Source organism: Equus asinus, chromosome 4, assembly GCF_041296235.1.
Source record: "Equus asinus isolate D_3611 breed Donkey chromosome 4, EquAss-T2T_v2, whole genome shotgun sequence".
In the NCBI taxonomy this organism is placed as follows: domain Eukaryota; kingdom Metazoa; phylum Chordata; class Mammalia; order Perissodactyla; family Equidae; genus Equus; species Equus asinus.
In genome coordinates this window covers 110,399,030-110,413,797 of record NC_091793.1, presented here as the reverse complement: position 1 = coordinate 110,413,797, position 14,768 = coordinate 110,399,030, and the positions used below count along the sequence as shown (strand labels likewise).

Sequence of the window (14,768 nt, the reverse complement as noted above, 5' to 3'; positions counted from 1 at the left end):
AAATTGACCTTCTGGTCAGTTTGCTGTTGCTGTTTTGGAAGTCTCTGTTCTCAGATCTGTCAGACATTCTGTTTCCTTCTGCTTCCTCTCCTACCATGCAGGTCCTATGGTTGTTGGTGATTTGTCTCCACCTGCTGTTTTGGGGGAATTTGTGGAGATCCTTGTCACCCAGTTTTATGTGAGATTTTAGGGTTGCTCAGAAATGTTGCCACTGCCTGAATTCTTCCTAAATCTTTCTAATTTACACTCTTTTTTTTTTTTCAAGATTTTATTTTTCCTTTTACTTCCCAAAGCCCCCTAGTACATAGTTGTATATTTTTAGTTGTGAGTCCTTCTAGTTGTGGCATGGGGGATGCCACCTCAGCATGACTTGATGAGCCGTGCCGTGTCCGCGCCCAGGATCTGAACCAGTGAAACCCTGGGCTGCTGAAGTGGAGTGCTCAAACTTAACCACTTGGCCGGGGGGCCGGCCCCTAATTTATCACTTCTTAACTGTTGTTTATGGTGTTCTTTGTTTTCAGTTTAATAATTTCACCCTAATTAGATTATAACTTCCTCCAGATAGTGCTTGAATCTTAATCAGTTGGAGTGCTATTTTGTGTTGAAAACAGCCATTACAGAGTCCAGAATAGTACTGGACATGTATGCAATGACTCAGAGTAATCAGTTTGGAAATTACTCTAAGGGTAATTATAGGCCAATTTGCAACCTTTTAATAGTAGGATTAGCAGCTACTCTTAGAAATTGAAGGGAAACAGGGATATCAGCTGGCCTGCCGATACATGAAGTTCGTTCATGCATCATCTTTGGCTTATATGCCATAGTCTGTCATCCTTTGGTCTAAACATTCCTGGAAGACATTGATATAATGTACTAATGGTCCAAAAAGTCCACAAAATAATAAGCATCATAGAAACATATTGGAAACATAGCAAATGTCATCCTACAGAATGATAGCTCATTTCTGTCACAGTTCAAAAATACTGTAGCAGAAATGTAGAAACTCTTGAGTGAAGCAATTAAAGCGGTCAGGATAGTAAATGATTTTCTTAAAAGACTAAGCCAAAACAAACAGAAAACCAGGAGTTGTCCAGTTTGTTAATATGAAGAGAGGCAAAGGGTATGGATGAGATATGATGGAATTTGATAAGATTGTGAAGGAAATTAAGGAGCACAAATAATACTTTTGGCTAAAGGAAGCACTAGTTTTTATACATTGGGTAGTAATTTTAAAGATTTTTTTATTCTAACAAAAGCCCAATTCCTTTGCTCCTGAATTTGGTGTTCTAAAAAATCAGCTAATACAAGTCAGTTCCTGAAACACAGCAGAACTTTCTTGACTTGATAAAACTTTCCAAGATATTTATAGTTTTAAGAAGTTGATGTTTCTTACTTTTACTTCATTTGACTTTCTTGCTTAAAGGAATCATACTTTATTTTCATTTATGAAGACAGATTATTTACTTTGTAATATGTTTCACTTAAAATTACTCCTAATTTTTATCTTTTTACTAATCTTTAACAGGCCTCAACAAATAATGAAAGCTCTAATCACAGTTTTGGAAGCTTGGGATCTTTAAGTGACAAAGAGTCAGAGGTAAGTAACTTCATTTAAAATATGGTGCTATTAAAGTTAAAAGCTGGAATCATCTTTTTTTTTTTTTAAAGTAGGTTTTTTCCCCATCAATCCTTGTGCTAAAGGTTAATGCTTTTTGCGTTTCTTGTAGGAGCATTTTATTCTGCCTTCTGAAGCATGGCATTCAGACTGAAGACTGTATTTGGCATTAGAAAGAAAATATAGTTTCTTTGGTTCTGTAGCTGAACTTGTGTGTTAGTGGTATAGATGTTCTTAATGGAAGACAGTTACAGCCGTTCGTAATTCTAAGAGATGAAAGTGGTTTTCAAAATCCGTTGTTTCACAGTTTTCTATTATTTCTTGTTCTATGCTTCCCTCTTAGTCTGATCCTGAGTAAGGGTTTGTTTACTTTCTGAGATAAACACTTTTTTCTCCTTTTGAAATTTTTTGTGGAATTTCATGCTGCTGTTTTTTACTTTTCATATTTAAAAATATCTGAAAAATACCCTCCCCTCCCACCCACTTACTTGACTCCACTAGGAAAGTACATGGGATTGTATAAGTAGACATTTGGATCCACAGTATAGTTCACATTGAGCATGATATAACTGATGACATCTTTTTAAAATGTGTACACAGGAACTTCTTTGGGGCTTAGCAGTTCACTTGATGCTACAACTTCACCTTTTGTGGATACAGCCTGTAATATTTCCTTTTCTCAGATAACAGAGTTCTGTCACCTGCTTTTCAACATTTGTATTGTGTGTGTGTGTGTGTTTTCCCTGTCATTGTTAACTTACTTCTACTTGATCCATTTTAACTTTTTTTCTGCTTGGGTTAGTGTAGATATATCACCTTGATAATACCAATAGGTCGTTAGCACTCAGTAACTCTTAGCCATTTGATTTTGGTGTTCAGTGGAAAGGGAATGTCAAAGGTGGCATCTTGTTAAGCCCTGTGTTATTCCTAGAAAGCATCTAGGAATCTCTAGACAGACAGTTTTGTGTAGTTCTATGTAGGCACCCTGACACTCCAAAGGAGTGTGGAATAGGGCTCCTCACTCATCAGGCTTTCCCTTCCGCAGAGACAACTGGCAGGCAGCTGAAAGGACTGTGCAAGTGACGGGACTTTATCTGCAGTAGGTTCCCTTGAGGTAAGCAGTAGGCCCTGTAGCACCAGATTATTGCAGTTTAGTTTTTGCAAATTAACACACTTATACTAAGTTCTTAAAAATTGTAGGTTTAGATCTAGTCAAAGTAGAGTTTTCAAAAACTATATCAAGAATGTTTTAAATAATTTTAGATATTTCCCTTTTCTGTTCACCAAATCTGGTGTTTTTGATAGTTTTTTTCTTTTTTTTTAAGATTGGCCCTGAGCTAACATCTGTTGCCAATCTTCCTCTTTTTTTTTTTTTTCCACCCCAAAGCCCCGTACATAGTGGCATATCCTAGTTGTAGATCATTCTAGTTCTTCTATGTGGGATACTGCCACAGCATGGCTTGATGAGTGCTGTGTACGTCCACACCCAGCATCCGAACTGGTGAATGCCGGGCCGCCAAAGTGGAATGTGTGAACTTAACCACTCGGCCATGGGGCTGGCCTCGTTGATAAGTTTTTTTAATAGCAAAACATAGTAAATGTTAGATCACCTATAACAGTTTTGTATTTCTATGTTCTTTATAGGTAGCCATATCCCCAGTATAAGTTATAGATTCAGTATTTGAATTCTTTTCAAAGACTTGGTCTGTAAAAAAATACCACTTCCCTTTAAAGAATTCCAAGGATCACTTTTGGCTATGTTTTTAGTTTAAAATGTTGGGCTTTTTTCTTTAAAGACCATAGTGACATTCGTAGTGAAATACGATTTGGTTAACTATTGGATACACTTAGCTTTATTTGTATAGAAATTTTGACATTTGGGGCAGCATTAGAAAAAGAGTACTTTGGCCTTTGCTGTTCTGTGTTCTATATGTGGAATTTTTGCAAAGTAATGGTTACGTCAGGTCTCTTGATATTTTGGAAATGACTACAGGTTATCCATTTTCCTTTAGATTTGAAGAAACAATTCTTTTTTGTTGTTGCTTTCTCTTTCCATGTAAGAAGCTACTTATCAGAAAAATGATTCCCAGGTTTTGTTTCTATACTAGATACCTTAATTAATGAATTCCTTTGTGGCGAATTTCATACGCTTCAAAATACAGATATTCATAGGTCATTAAGTAAAGTTGTTGAGAGTAAACAATTGCAGGATAGTAGTACTTTTTTTCCAGTACACCTAGTAGCAAAGTTTATGTAGTGTTCCATTGTCTTCTGATGTCTTTTTATTCTTTTGGTAATCCATCCCCTGATCCATTATGTTTTTTAAATATTAGTTATTCTAATTGTGAACAAATAGTACTAAGAGGTTTATTAAAAAAAGAAATAGCATTTCTCTACCAGCCACTCATACCTCATCCCACTCTATTCTTTTAGCTTTTCTTCCTGGTATTTATTTCCACATTTTAATATAAATAACATGCATATCTTGCTATTTTGGTTCATCAGTTGGTCATTGTCTGTTGACTCCCTTTTGGTATGTATGAAGATTTTAGCTTACCAGTGTCCCCTTTCCCTAGTTTCTATCCTCCTACCCAGTACTCTTTTCAGACACTCAGAAATCTCCTGTTTTCTTCTATCCTTTTACTGTTAAAACTGAAAAGCAGCTGATATTCACTGTTAGGTTGGTTGAATCTACTTCACCTGAACTTTTTGTTTTCAGTTTATATATGAATTATTTCATATATGAATTTCTCTTTCATTTCTGAATGTACAATTGTAGAACAAAAAGGTTTTTCCTTTTGTTAATGAAATCGCCTAGTACGTAGGAAGGTATTGGTCTTGTTTTGCTGTATTTTACATCACTCTAGATCTATCCAACTTGCTCCAAAAATTCACTGTATTTTCAGTAAGCATTTATTACATATTATTTATATTCTGGCTTCTGTGCCCAGGCACAGAGAATATAAAGATGAATAGGATACAGTCTCTGTGTTCACATGAGGTCAGTGTCTAGTTAGACAGACAGACTGCTTCATAAACAGTGTGGGCTATGCTATTCATAGATGTAAGCACAAGGTACTCTGAGAGCAAAAAGTAAGAAACCCCTAATGGCATCTGCCTGCAGGGGAGAAGAGGAGAGGGAGTTGAAGAGAGATCTTCCTTCAAAGAAGAGATGATAGTTGAGTTATTAGGAAATTCTATGAATTCATCCCAGTGGACAAGGACAAAAAGTACAGTCGTCTGTCACTTGACAGGGATATGTTCTGAGAATGTGTCATTAGGCAATTTTATTGTTGTGTGCACATCATAGAGTAACTGAAGGTGAACAAAATTTGCTACCCCCAAAATGTGTCTCTTTAACATGAGGATTAGTTTAGGTTGATTATTTTTAAGAAACAAAAGACTCAGGAAGTTTTTCTTGTTACCTCCCCCTTAACTGCCTGAAAGGATTCTGAAAAAAAAAAAAAACCTGTCTCAGGAAGTGAACTGTCACCATCACATAATATGAACTAGGTGGTAGACAAGGAGGAACCTAGAAAAGCCTGTTGGGCTCCCCTCTTTGTTCTGTTTCTGTGTGGCCAAACACTTGTTTTCCAAACACTTGCTCCTTTTCACCTACCTGTGAATTGCCTTCTTTTCCTTTGGTGTCCCTGACTATCCCTACCCCCCACATCTTCTTTTGTCTTTAGCTGAGGATGGTATTTAAAGTGAGGGCTTCGGCCATTTTGGCAAGTTACTTGGTTTTCCTGGGTTTCTCCCATGGATACACGTTATTAAACTTTTGTTTGTTTTTCTTCTGTTAATTTGTCTCACATCAGTTTAATTCTTAGACCTGCCAGAAGAACCTAGAAGGGTAGAGGAAAATTTCTTCCTCCCCTGCAGTACTTACACAAATCTAGATGGTATAGCCTGCTACACACCTAGGCTGTGTGGGATTAATGTTATGGCACCTCTATCATATGTGTGGTCCATGGATGACTGCAATGTCATTATGCTGTGCATGACTGTATGAGAAGAAGGCAGGCAGAGGGACTAGGATATGCTTTTGCTTTTGCAGGGAAGCATGACAAGTAGTTTTGCTGAAGACATAGGGCAGTGATTCTTAACCCCCACTACACTTGAGATCACCTGAGGGGCTTCAAAAAGATACCGAGCTGCCTAGGTGATTCACTTGGTTTGCAAACTTCTAATATAGGGAGGATATACAAGAATGGTGAAAGATAGGCAGGGGTCAGGGTTTGAAAGTTCTTGTATTTCATAGTAAGGGATTTGGACTTTTATCTAGGTAATGGAGAGCTGTTGAAGCAGGGGAAACAAAACACAAAGTTGCGATGAAGAAGCCTCTCTAGGTGGCAATATAGAGGATAGGATTGGAGGGAGGTGACACCTAGGTTGGGAAGATCATTTAGTTAAGGAATACTGCTGCCTTTACAAAATCCAAACCTCCAAAGTTTAATATTAGGAGGAAAAACTTGAAGTGTGTGAGATTCAAATTATAGTTTCCTTTTAGGTTCTGCCTTCTCCTTCAGATTCTCTAATTTTGGTTATTGATACTATCACCACCCAGGCCCTGCTTCTCAAACTTTAATGTGCGAGTGAGTTATCAAGTGTTCTTCTATCTATAGGTCTGGCATGGGAGGTTTTGCATTTCTAGTAAGGTCTCAGATTCCACTAGATTTTAAAAGTAGAATCAGTAGGGTTTGATGATTGGATGAGGGTAAAGAAGGAAAGAGAGGAGCCTAGGATTATTTAAAGGTATCTAGGTTTGGGTGAATGATAGGGCCTTTGACTGAGATAGACGACAATGAAGGAAGATGAATAGATTTGGCATAGAAGGTAATGAGTAAAATTCTGGACAACACTGAGTTTGAATACCTGTGATATGACCAAGTGAAGATGCTACTCCATTTAGGCAGTAGGAACTATCTGGAGCTCAGGGAAGAGGTCAGACTAGAGTTGAAGACTTAGGAGTTTTGGGCATAGATGTTAAAGGCTTGGGTGGTCTGAAGATTCCTGAGGGTCCCTGAGACTCTCTCAGGGAGTCCACAAGGTCAAAACTATTTTTATAACAATGGTAAGATATTATTTGCCTTTTTTACAATAATGCTAAGACATAATTGGCTTTTTAACTTTCGTTTTCTCATGAATTTACAGTAAAAATTTCCAGAGGCTATATGACATGTGATAACATCACTCTGACGATTTATGGATTGTGTACTTGTGTATTCTAGTGTTTTAAAATCTTTTTAGTTGTAAATTCTAAAATGGTAAATATCAGTACTTGTAACCCACATAAATAAAAGCTCTTTTGGGTCCTCAGTAGTTTTTAAGAGTTTGTAGAGGGGTCCTGAGACCCAAAAGTTTTAAAAATTGCTTTTGTAAATGTACTCATCCTGATAGAGTGTGTAATGCTAGGAAATGTTAGCAGACTAGATGGCTGTGCTGGAGAAAGAGCGGTAGCCTGGTAAGGAAGTGGATGGAGAGAAGGAAGAAAGAGAGGAAGTGAAGGAAGAGAATAATGAGTAGAATTAAATGTCATGGAAGTCAATTAAGATAATGACTATAAAAAGTGACTAAGAATTTGTCACTTAGGCTTAGTTTTAGTAGACTGTTGGGAGCAAGATGCCAGATTATAGTCAATTAATGAGCACTTGGAAAGTGAGGAAATAGTGACAGCAAATACTGACTACTCTTGGCAGACTCTTGCCTGTGAAAGAAAGGAGACGGTATCTAGAGACTTTTAACAGGCTTGATGTATTATGTGCTAGGGAAAGGGTCATAGCAGAGCTGTGATGGGACAGGGACAGTGCTGAAGAGAGAAGGGGAGAGAGAGCCCAAACTAAACAGCTTTTCTTAGAGGCAGTGTGAATGGTGAGATCCAGACTCTGGGTGGGCAGGGTTAGTTGTGGACAGGACTGTCTAGGAACATCCTTTCCTTTGGTGGGTGAACTTCCATACCTAATAATCTTTCTTTTACTTCACAGTGAAAACAGAGGTTATCAGCCAAAGGGAAGAATCACGAGTGGGTTGTAGGTGTGAGGAGAATGATAAAAATTTTATGTGAGGGGCAAGGAAGGGAGTATATGCCGGGTGGTGGTGGGAGAGTGTCACTCATTCTTTAACTGTTTTAGAGCACCTGAAGGAGTAAGAAACGTGGTCTGTGTGCCTTTTCTGCTGGCTAAAAGTCCAGATTATTTTATGAGGATAAAAGAAGGAGCCCATATTTCTTGGTTATCAGTGTTTTCCAAGTTTTCGAACCTGCCTTGATCTACCTATTTGCCATTCTCCTTGCAGGACCCTTCACTGTTTAAACACAAAGACCATGTCTACTTCTTCTAAATTCTGTATGATTGCTGTTCCCACACTACCTTGCCCCAAGATGCTAAGATAAATTAAGTATCTTGTAGCTCATTTGGAATTTATAATGAATATTAACACCATAACCTCTCCTCTTCTCTACCTCTCCTTTTGGATGTCCTAGAATATATTTCTCTGCTTTGTTTTATTTCTTACTCAAGTTAGGATATTTGCGCCTGAATATAAATATTGAATCACATCATCTTTAGTAATGTTGGAGAAGCACCTTTAAGTCTGTGTTATACATGTGTGCTTACATATAGTATGCTACATAATAATGTTTGTAAATCAGACACACATGTCAAATTATTCTATTTTTGTCTAAATTTAATCTTTTTTTTTTTTTCAGATTTTATTTTTCCTTATTCTCCCTGAAGCCCCCCCAGTACGTTACGTATTTTTAGTTGTGGGCCCTTCTAGTTGTGGCGTGTGGGACGCCGCCTCAGCATGGCCTGATGACCGGTGCCGTGTCCCTGCCCAGGATCCGAACTGGCAAAACCCTGGGCTGCTGAAGTGGAGTGCAAAAACTTAACCCTACTCAGCCACGGGGCTGGCCCCTAAATTTAATCTCTAATATTCATTCTTTATCATCTGTATAACCTGAATCAGAGTTGGACAATTTAAAATATATTCTCTCTCTTTCTAGAACCAAAGTTTTTTCCCCCTTCCTCCTGGGTAATTATCAGTTCTTTAACCCTCTATCCACTGGCATTAATTACTGTTTATTTTTGATCCAAGTGCATTTGGAGATTTTTGAGTTGTTTAGGGTTAAGGATTTTAAGTTATAGATGTAAGAAACCTGGGACAGTTGTTGCATATAGACATTTAAACTTAGATTCACTTTCAGAATTGTAGTGATTTTAATGAAAGAAGAATGTATAGATATGGTGCCTTGATTGTCTTAATTTACGTCAAATGTTGATTAAAGAAGGTCATTTTATGAAAGAAGATCTGATTAGTTTTCTCATTTGAATTAAGTTTCTAGAAGTAGCCATGAAATTTGAATCAGATTTTTTTTCTCCTGGTGAAAGATTTGCTGTGCGCTAACGTCTGTTGCAAATCTTCCTCTCTCCCCCCACCACCCCCAAAGCCTCAGTGCATGGTTTTGCATGTCCTTGTAGTAAGTTCTTCTGTGCGAGCCACCACCACAGCATGGCAACTGATAGATAGGTGGTGTGGTTCCACGACTGGGAAACAAACCCAGGCCGCCGAAGTGGTGAGAATGCCGAACTTTAACCACTAGGCCATCAGGGCTGGCTTGAATCAGACTTTTTTTTTTTCTTGAGGAAGATTAGCCCTGAGCTAACTGCTGCCAATCCTCCTCTTTTTGCTGAGGAAGACTGGCCCTGAGCTAACACCCGTCTTCCTCTACTTTATACGTGGGATGCCTACCACAGCATGGCTTTTGCCAAGTAATGCCATGTCCGTACCTGGATCCGAACCAGTGAATCCCGGGCTGCCAAGAAGTGGAATGTGCGAACTTAACTGCTGCACCACTGGGCTGGCCCCATTGAATCAGACTTTCTTTTCTCTTGAGTTGAAGTTATGGAATCGAAGATACTTTGTTGAAGCATTAATGCTTTGTTTTGTTCTTTTTTTTAAAAGAATTTTTAAAGGGCATTTCCGTTTTTGGAGTTAGTGATATTGTCTGTAGAGTTCTTTAACAGGTTTTTTTTTTAAAATGTAAAGTCTCCTTTTTTTGAAGAAGGTATTTCAAAATTACCCATAAACATATATAAATTGATTAAATGGGTTGTCTTCTGATATTAGTAGATTGGCTGTATTAGGAGAGTGGTAAGAACATGTTCTGTTTTTACCTTGTTTTTTGTGTAGATACCTGTCTCTACCTTTTCATATTCTTTTTTGTCCTCTTAATAGTGTTTAGCTTTAATGTTTCTTCAGTGAACACTTGGATACCCTAGATTGATTGGAAGTTATGATTCTGTTTGAAAATAGAGGTAATACTGGCTGTAACTTTTCGGTTTTAGATTTTTTAAAAATTCATTAAATTTTTACTTGTCTCTATATATTTCTACTTGATAGGTTCCTGTCTTCTCCTTTACTTAGCTTCCTGCTGGTAGTATTTTCTCACTTATTTCTTACTATGTTAGGTGGGCCATACCAAAAATTTTACTAAGTATTATTATGTCAGTTGTTTTACTAAGACGTTGTATTGTATTTGTGTTTTACTAAGACAGTGTTGCTGTATACAGTATACAAAATGTACAGTAACAATGTTAACAATTAATAATAGTGTTATGTTGAAGGATAGGATTCTGTGTGTGCATACAAAATAGTGTATTTAGTAACACTAATAAAGACATTTTCTCAGTAGGGGAATAAGTTTGTTTTTTGTCTCTCCCTGATTAAGACTAATAATCAAACTTACAGGATTTAAAAGTTCCTGTGAAATACCAGGAATTATTTTGCAAATTTCCTTTTATTTAAAAAGAGAAAGCTGTATTTAATTCTACCATTATCCCTTAAAGGACATAGTGTTACAAGAACTATATTCAGCTAGAAGTTGAGTGTCTGACCCTAAAATATGTTATATGACAGAGTTCACGGCAAAGGAAGTGGGTCTATCCTGGTTGAATATATACATCCTTAGTCTCATGGAAGGAATAGTGAACTGGAAATCAAATGTGGGTCTGATACTGGCACTGTGCCTCTGTTTCCGTAAAGTTGGAGGACTGTGTGTGTCAGAATCATCTGGAAAGCTTTTTCAAAGTAAAAGTACCCAGGCTGCCTGCTTGGAAATTCTGATACACTCTGTTTAGATAATCTTTTCACTCCTTGTAAATCATGAAATCTTGAAATAATGATTCTGTAAGCCATTTATTTAGCCAGTAAACAAACAGCTGTTAAATGTTTCTCCTTATAAAAGTGCATTTAAAAAAAAAGTGCATTTAGTGTGGGTGGTTGATTGTTTCTAGAGGAAGAAAATTCTAAGCTGATTGATGAAAATAAGATTAGAAGAGAAAAATGCCAGGTCATTTTAAGAATGAAGACATACTTTAAAGTGGAACCTGATATAGTGCTTGACCATATAGGTGCTCAGTACATAACTGTTGAATGAATAAATTTAACATCACTTCAGTTGTAGCATACTTTACAGGTAGTTTTTCGTGTCAACTACAAATGATTCTTACGTATTCATCAAAACAAGTTTTCTCAACCTTAATATTATTGACATTTTGGGCCAGATAGTTCTTGAGGTGGGGGGTGGGGGTTGTCCTCTGCGATGTTGGATGTTTAGCAGCATCTCTGCCTAATACAGAGATCCGTAGTCCACACACCCCTCCCATACTGCTCCCCAGTTGTGGAAACCAAAAACGTGTCCACATACTGCCAAATATCCTTTGGGGTTGGCGGCAAATCTCCTCTGGTTGAGAACCACACCATTAATGAAGGAGAGAAAATAAAGTGTTAGCATGTTGCCTGTGGAGCTAGATTGCAACTCTGTAAGTTTCTCATCTCTAAGTATGGAAACACAAACCCAGAGAGATTAGCTAATTTGCCCACAGATAGAAGTTAGAGTCAAAATTCTACTTGCAACTGTCTCCCTTATTTCAAAGTGATGCTCTCAACTACTGTGCTGTGCGCTCTCTCTATAACCAAGAGAGTGTAGAACTTCTTAGATAAATGACCCTAGTTGCTCCTTTGAAAAAACTGGTATTCTTTTTTGGAAATATTTAGATTTAAGATGATTTATAGTAATCATCAAATTTACCTATCTAAGATAACCTGGACTAATAGCACTTCACACATGTTTTAGCTGATAAATAGTATTGCTTTTAAACTGGATTTTAAGGGCTTTCAGCTAAAGTTGACACTACTGAGAAATGTGGTTTCAGTATCTTATAGTAGAGTTTTAGAAATATTAGATATATTTTGGGGCCAGCCCCATGGCCAGTGGTTAAGTTCACATGCTCTGCTTCAGCGGCCCAGGGTTTCACTGGTTCACATCCTGGGCGCGGACCTAGCACTGCTCATCAAGCCATGCTGAAGCAGCATCCCACATAGCACAACCAGAAGGACCTGCAACCAGGATATACAACTATGTACTGGGGGGGCTTTAGGAAGAAGAATAAGGACAAAAAAAGATGGGCAACAGATGTTAGCTCAGCTGCCAATAAAATAAAAAAGAATTTTTAAAAAAGAGAAATATTGGTTGTATTTTTCTGTTAGCTGACACAGTGATTATTTTACTAATTTTCTTTAAGATTGAGTCTCATTTTGTAGAATAACCGAGTAACCATGACAACCCTTTGGACTTCTTATATCCTAATGAGTTTTCTGCTATATGTCACAATTTTGATTTTTAATTCTTATTAGAAGATTATATGAAGAATAACTTGTTAATTTTAGAGCTTCTCTAAAAGGGGAATATTCAGGAAATTCATTACTTTATGTTATATATATAGATTGCTGCTAATTCTGATGATACATCCTCATCACTTTTGGAGCTTTTTAAAAATAAGGATTCTTTTGGTCTCTCTCTAGAGATGGTTAAATTTGGAATGGGGACTCCAACATGAGCTTTAAATAAAAGCTTTGTAAGTGATTATGATGTATAATCAACATTGAGAATCAGTGCTAATAGATAAACTATAGAAGAATTTCTTTTAAAAAATAAAACAAGTCACCTTTTTCTGTTTATACATGTAGTATCGCTATTGAGAAAACAGTAACAAGGAAATACCACTTTTTCCCCCCCAGTCTCATGTAGACAAATCTTAAAATTTTGGTGGGCCTTCTCATACAGTGTTAGCATAAGTATAGCGTGCTATTGCCTTTGAAAGTGCACTTTGGCAATATCTTTAAAATTTTGAACGTGCATATCCTTGTGACACAGCATTTACACTTAAAAATGTCTATCCCAAAGAAATAATTGTATAAAGACCTAGAGATTCATGTCAAGGAAATGTCTACAGGGATATTGTACAGGGGTATGTTACCCTATCATGACTGTCACAATGGAAGAAAAGTTATGAAATCATTGTTCTAAATTTTACTATTATAAGTACACTCAGAATGATGACATTTCCAGAGTAAGTTATCTTGAAAATTTGCCTCCTCCCCACAGCAGTTGCTCTGTATGGCTGTTTCATGCTGATTGTATGATTTGAAAACTACTTCCAAGATCATATGATTAGAGGAAGAAAGTCCAACTTTATTCTAATTTTACAGTTTATACTATTTGACAAGTAAAGCCTTAAAGGGAAAGCCGAAGAAGGGGAAATGCTGAGAAATAGTTATGCTACGTAAATTATAAGAAAATGCAAACAAAATTCTGTTTCATTGACATTGAGGACTTAGTATGCTCCTTTTAAACTTATATGAATGCAAATTAAAATAGGTCCAGGTGTTAGAAGCTTAAGAAGTCAGACTATGAGGATGGCAAGTAAGGTAGTTTTTAAAAATTAAGCGTAAGATTGTTTTAGTATTATATTTCTTTTAGGTACTGATATGTTGGTGGATGTTGTATATTTGTGAAGGGAGTAAAATTCCTTCAGGCTTTTAAAAGTGTTGTGAGCGTGCACACTTTGTTACCTGTAAGATAGCACACATTTTGGTTGGGTGGTTACCCAATTTCTTCTTATTGGCTTTCTACCATCTTTGATATTATGTATTATTATATAATAAAGACAGAAAATAGGCTATACCCCAAATTGCTGATATATTGATTGGATTTACTCCAAACAGCAAGAAAACGTGCTCTTGTTTGGTAATAGGATCTCAAAATGTTGCATACATAAACTTTTTATACTAAGTATTGAAATCGGCAATATAACAGAGAATTCTTTTAGGTGTCAAAGATTCCAGCAAATATTTCCAGATAATAGTTCTGGATATTAAAGTTTTGACTCTTGGGCAGAGAAAGACTATGTGAATTTCAGGTCATGCTAGCTCAAAATTATCTTTAAATTAGGATGTACATATTTCCTGGTAGGTTTTATCTAAATACAAATTGGATACAAAGCAGCAAGGAAATTTTCACAGCAGAATTTCAGTTTTCTTATAGTGCATTATTCTAACCTAATTTTGATAGCAAAAGGTTGGAAGAAACAGTATCTTGTACATTTGATATTCTTGAATAGAACATCTATTTTACATTGACTATTTTTATAAGTCTCCAGATTTTCCTTTCTGGTTCAGTACTGTTTTGATGTATGCCGTTAAAGTAACAAAGATTTCTTCAACGTTTTCCTGTATCACATCTAGTTCCACAAATTTTCCCTAGAAATGTGGATAAAAATTGAACATGGTTATCATCAGCTGCAGGCAAAAAGATTTGCCATGCCATTTGTTCAGAGTGTAGTGACCTTGAATTTGATACCTGAGTAACTATATGAATCATTAGAATAACCAATGAGTTGGATTTTTGAAACCAATCTTTAGCCATATGAATCGATCAGAAAGAGTTCATTCTGACAAGTTTGAAGATTGAATATTTTGTTAGGGATATTATTTAATATTAGAGTAATTTTTCTTTATTTCAAAGTATTTTCTCATTTAATAGAAAGAAATTAAGTATATCTGTGTATATTAGCTGTAATATCTTTTCACATAATGTTACAGTTTCTATAATGCATTTATGCTGATAATTTTAAATATCTCTCTAGAGATTGATAGAGGTGTGGGGGTGGTATCTGTTTTCATGGAACAATCCATATTGATTTATCACCCCCATTCTGTGATTGTGTTAAGATTCTTGTTTTCTTCTATTTGGTCTTATTTGCATTGAAGAACAATACATTTACTTTTATTTTAAGATAAACTGAGAAGCCAT

General features: G+C 36.4%; 1 protein-coding gene across 1 annotated transcript in view; it reads left to right on the top strand.

Annotated features, from left to right (window-relative positions):
* The window catches only part of TLK1 (tousled like kinase 1), a 136,957-nt gene that overhangs the window by 60,403 nt on the left and 61,786 nt on the right, over positions 1–14,768 (top strand). Inside the window, exon 3 of the mRNA XM_014846602.3 lies at positions 1,526–1,597. Within this exon, the coding sequence (XP_014702088.1) occupies positions 1,526–1,597 (72 nt within the window). The remainder of the gene's footprint in view (positions 1–1,525; positions 1,598–14,768) is intronic.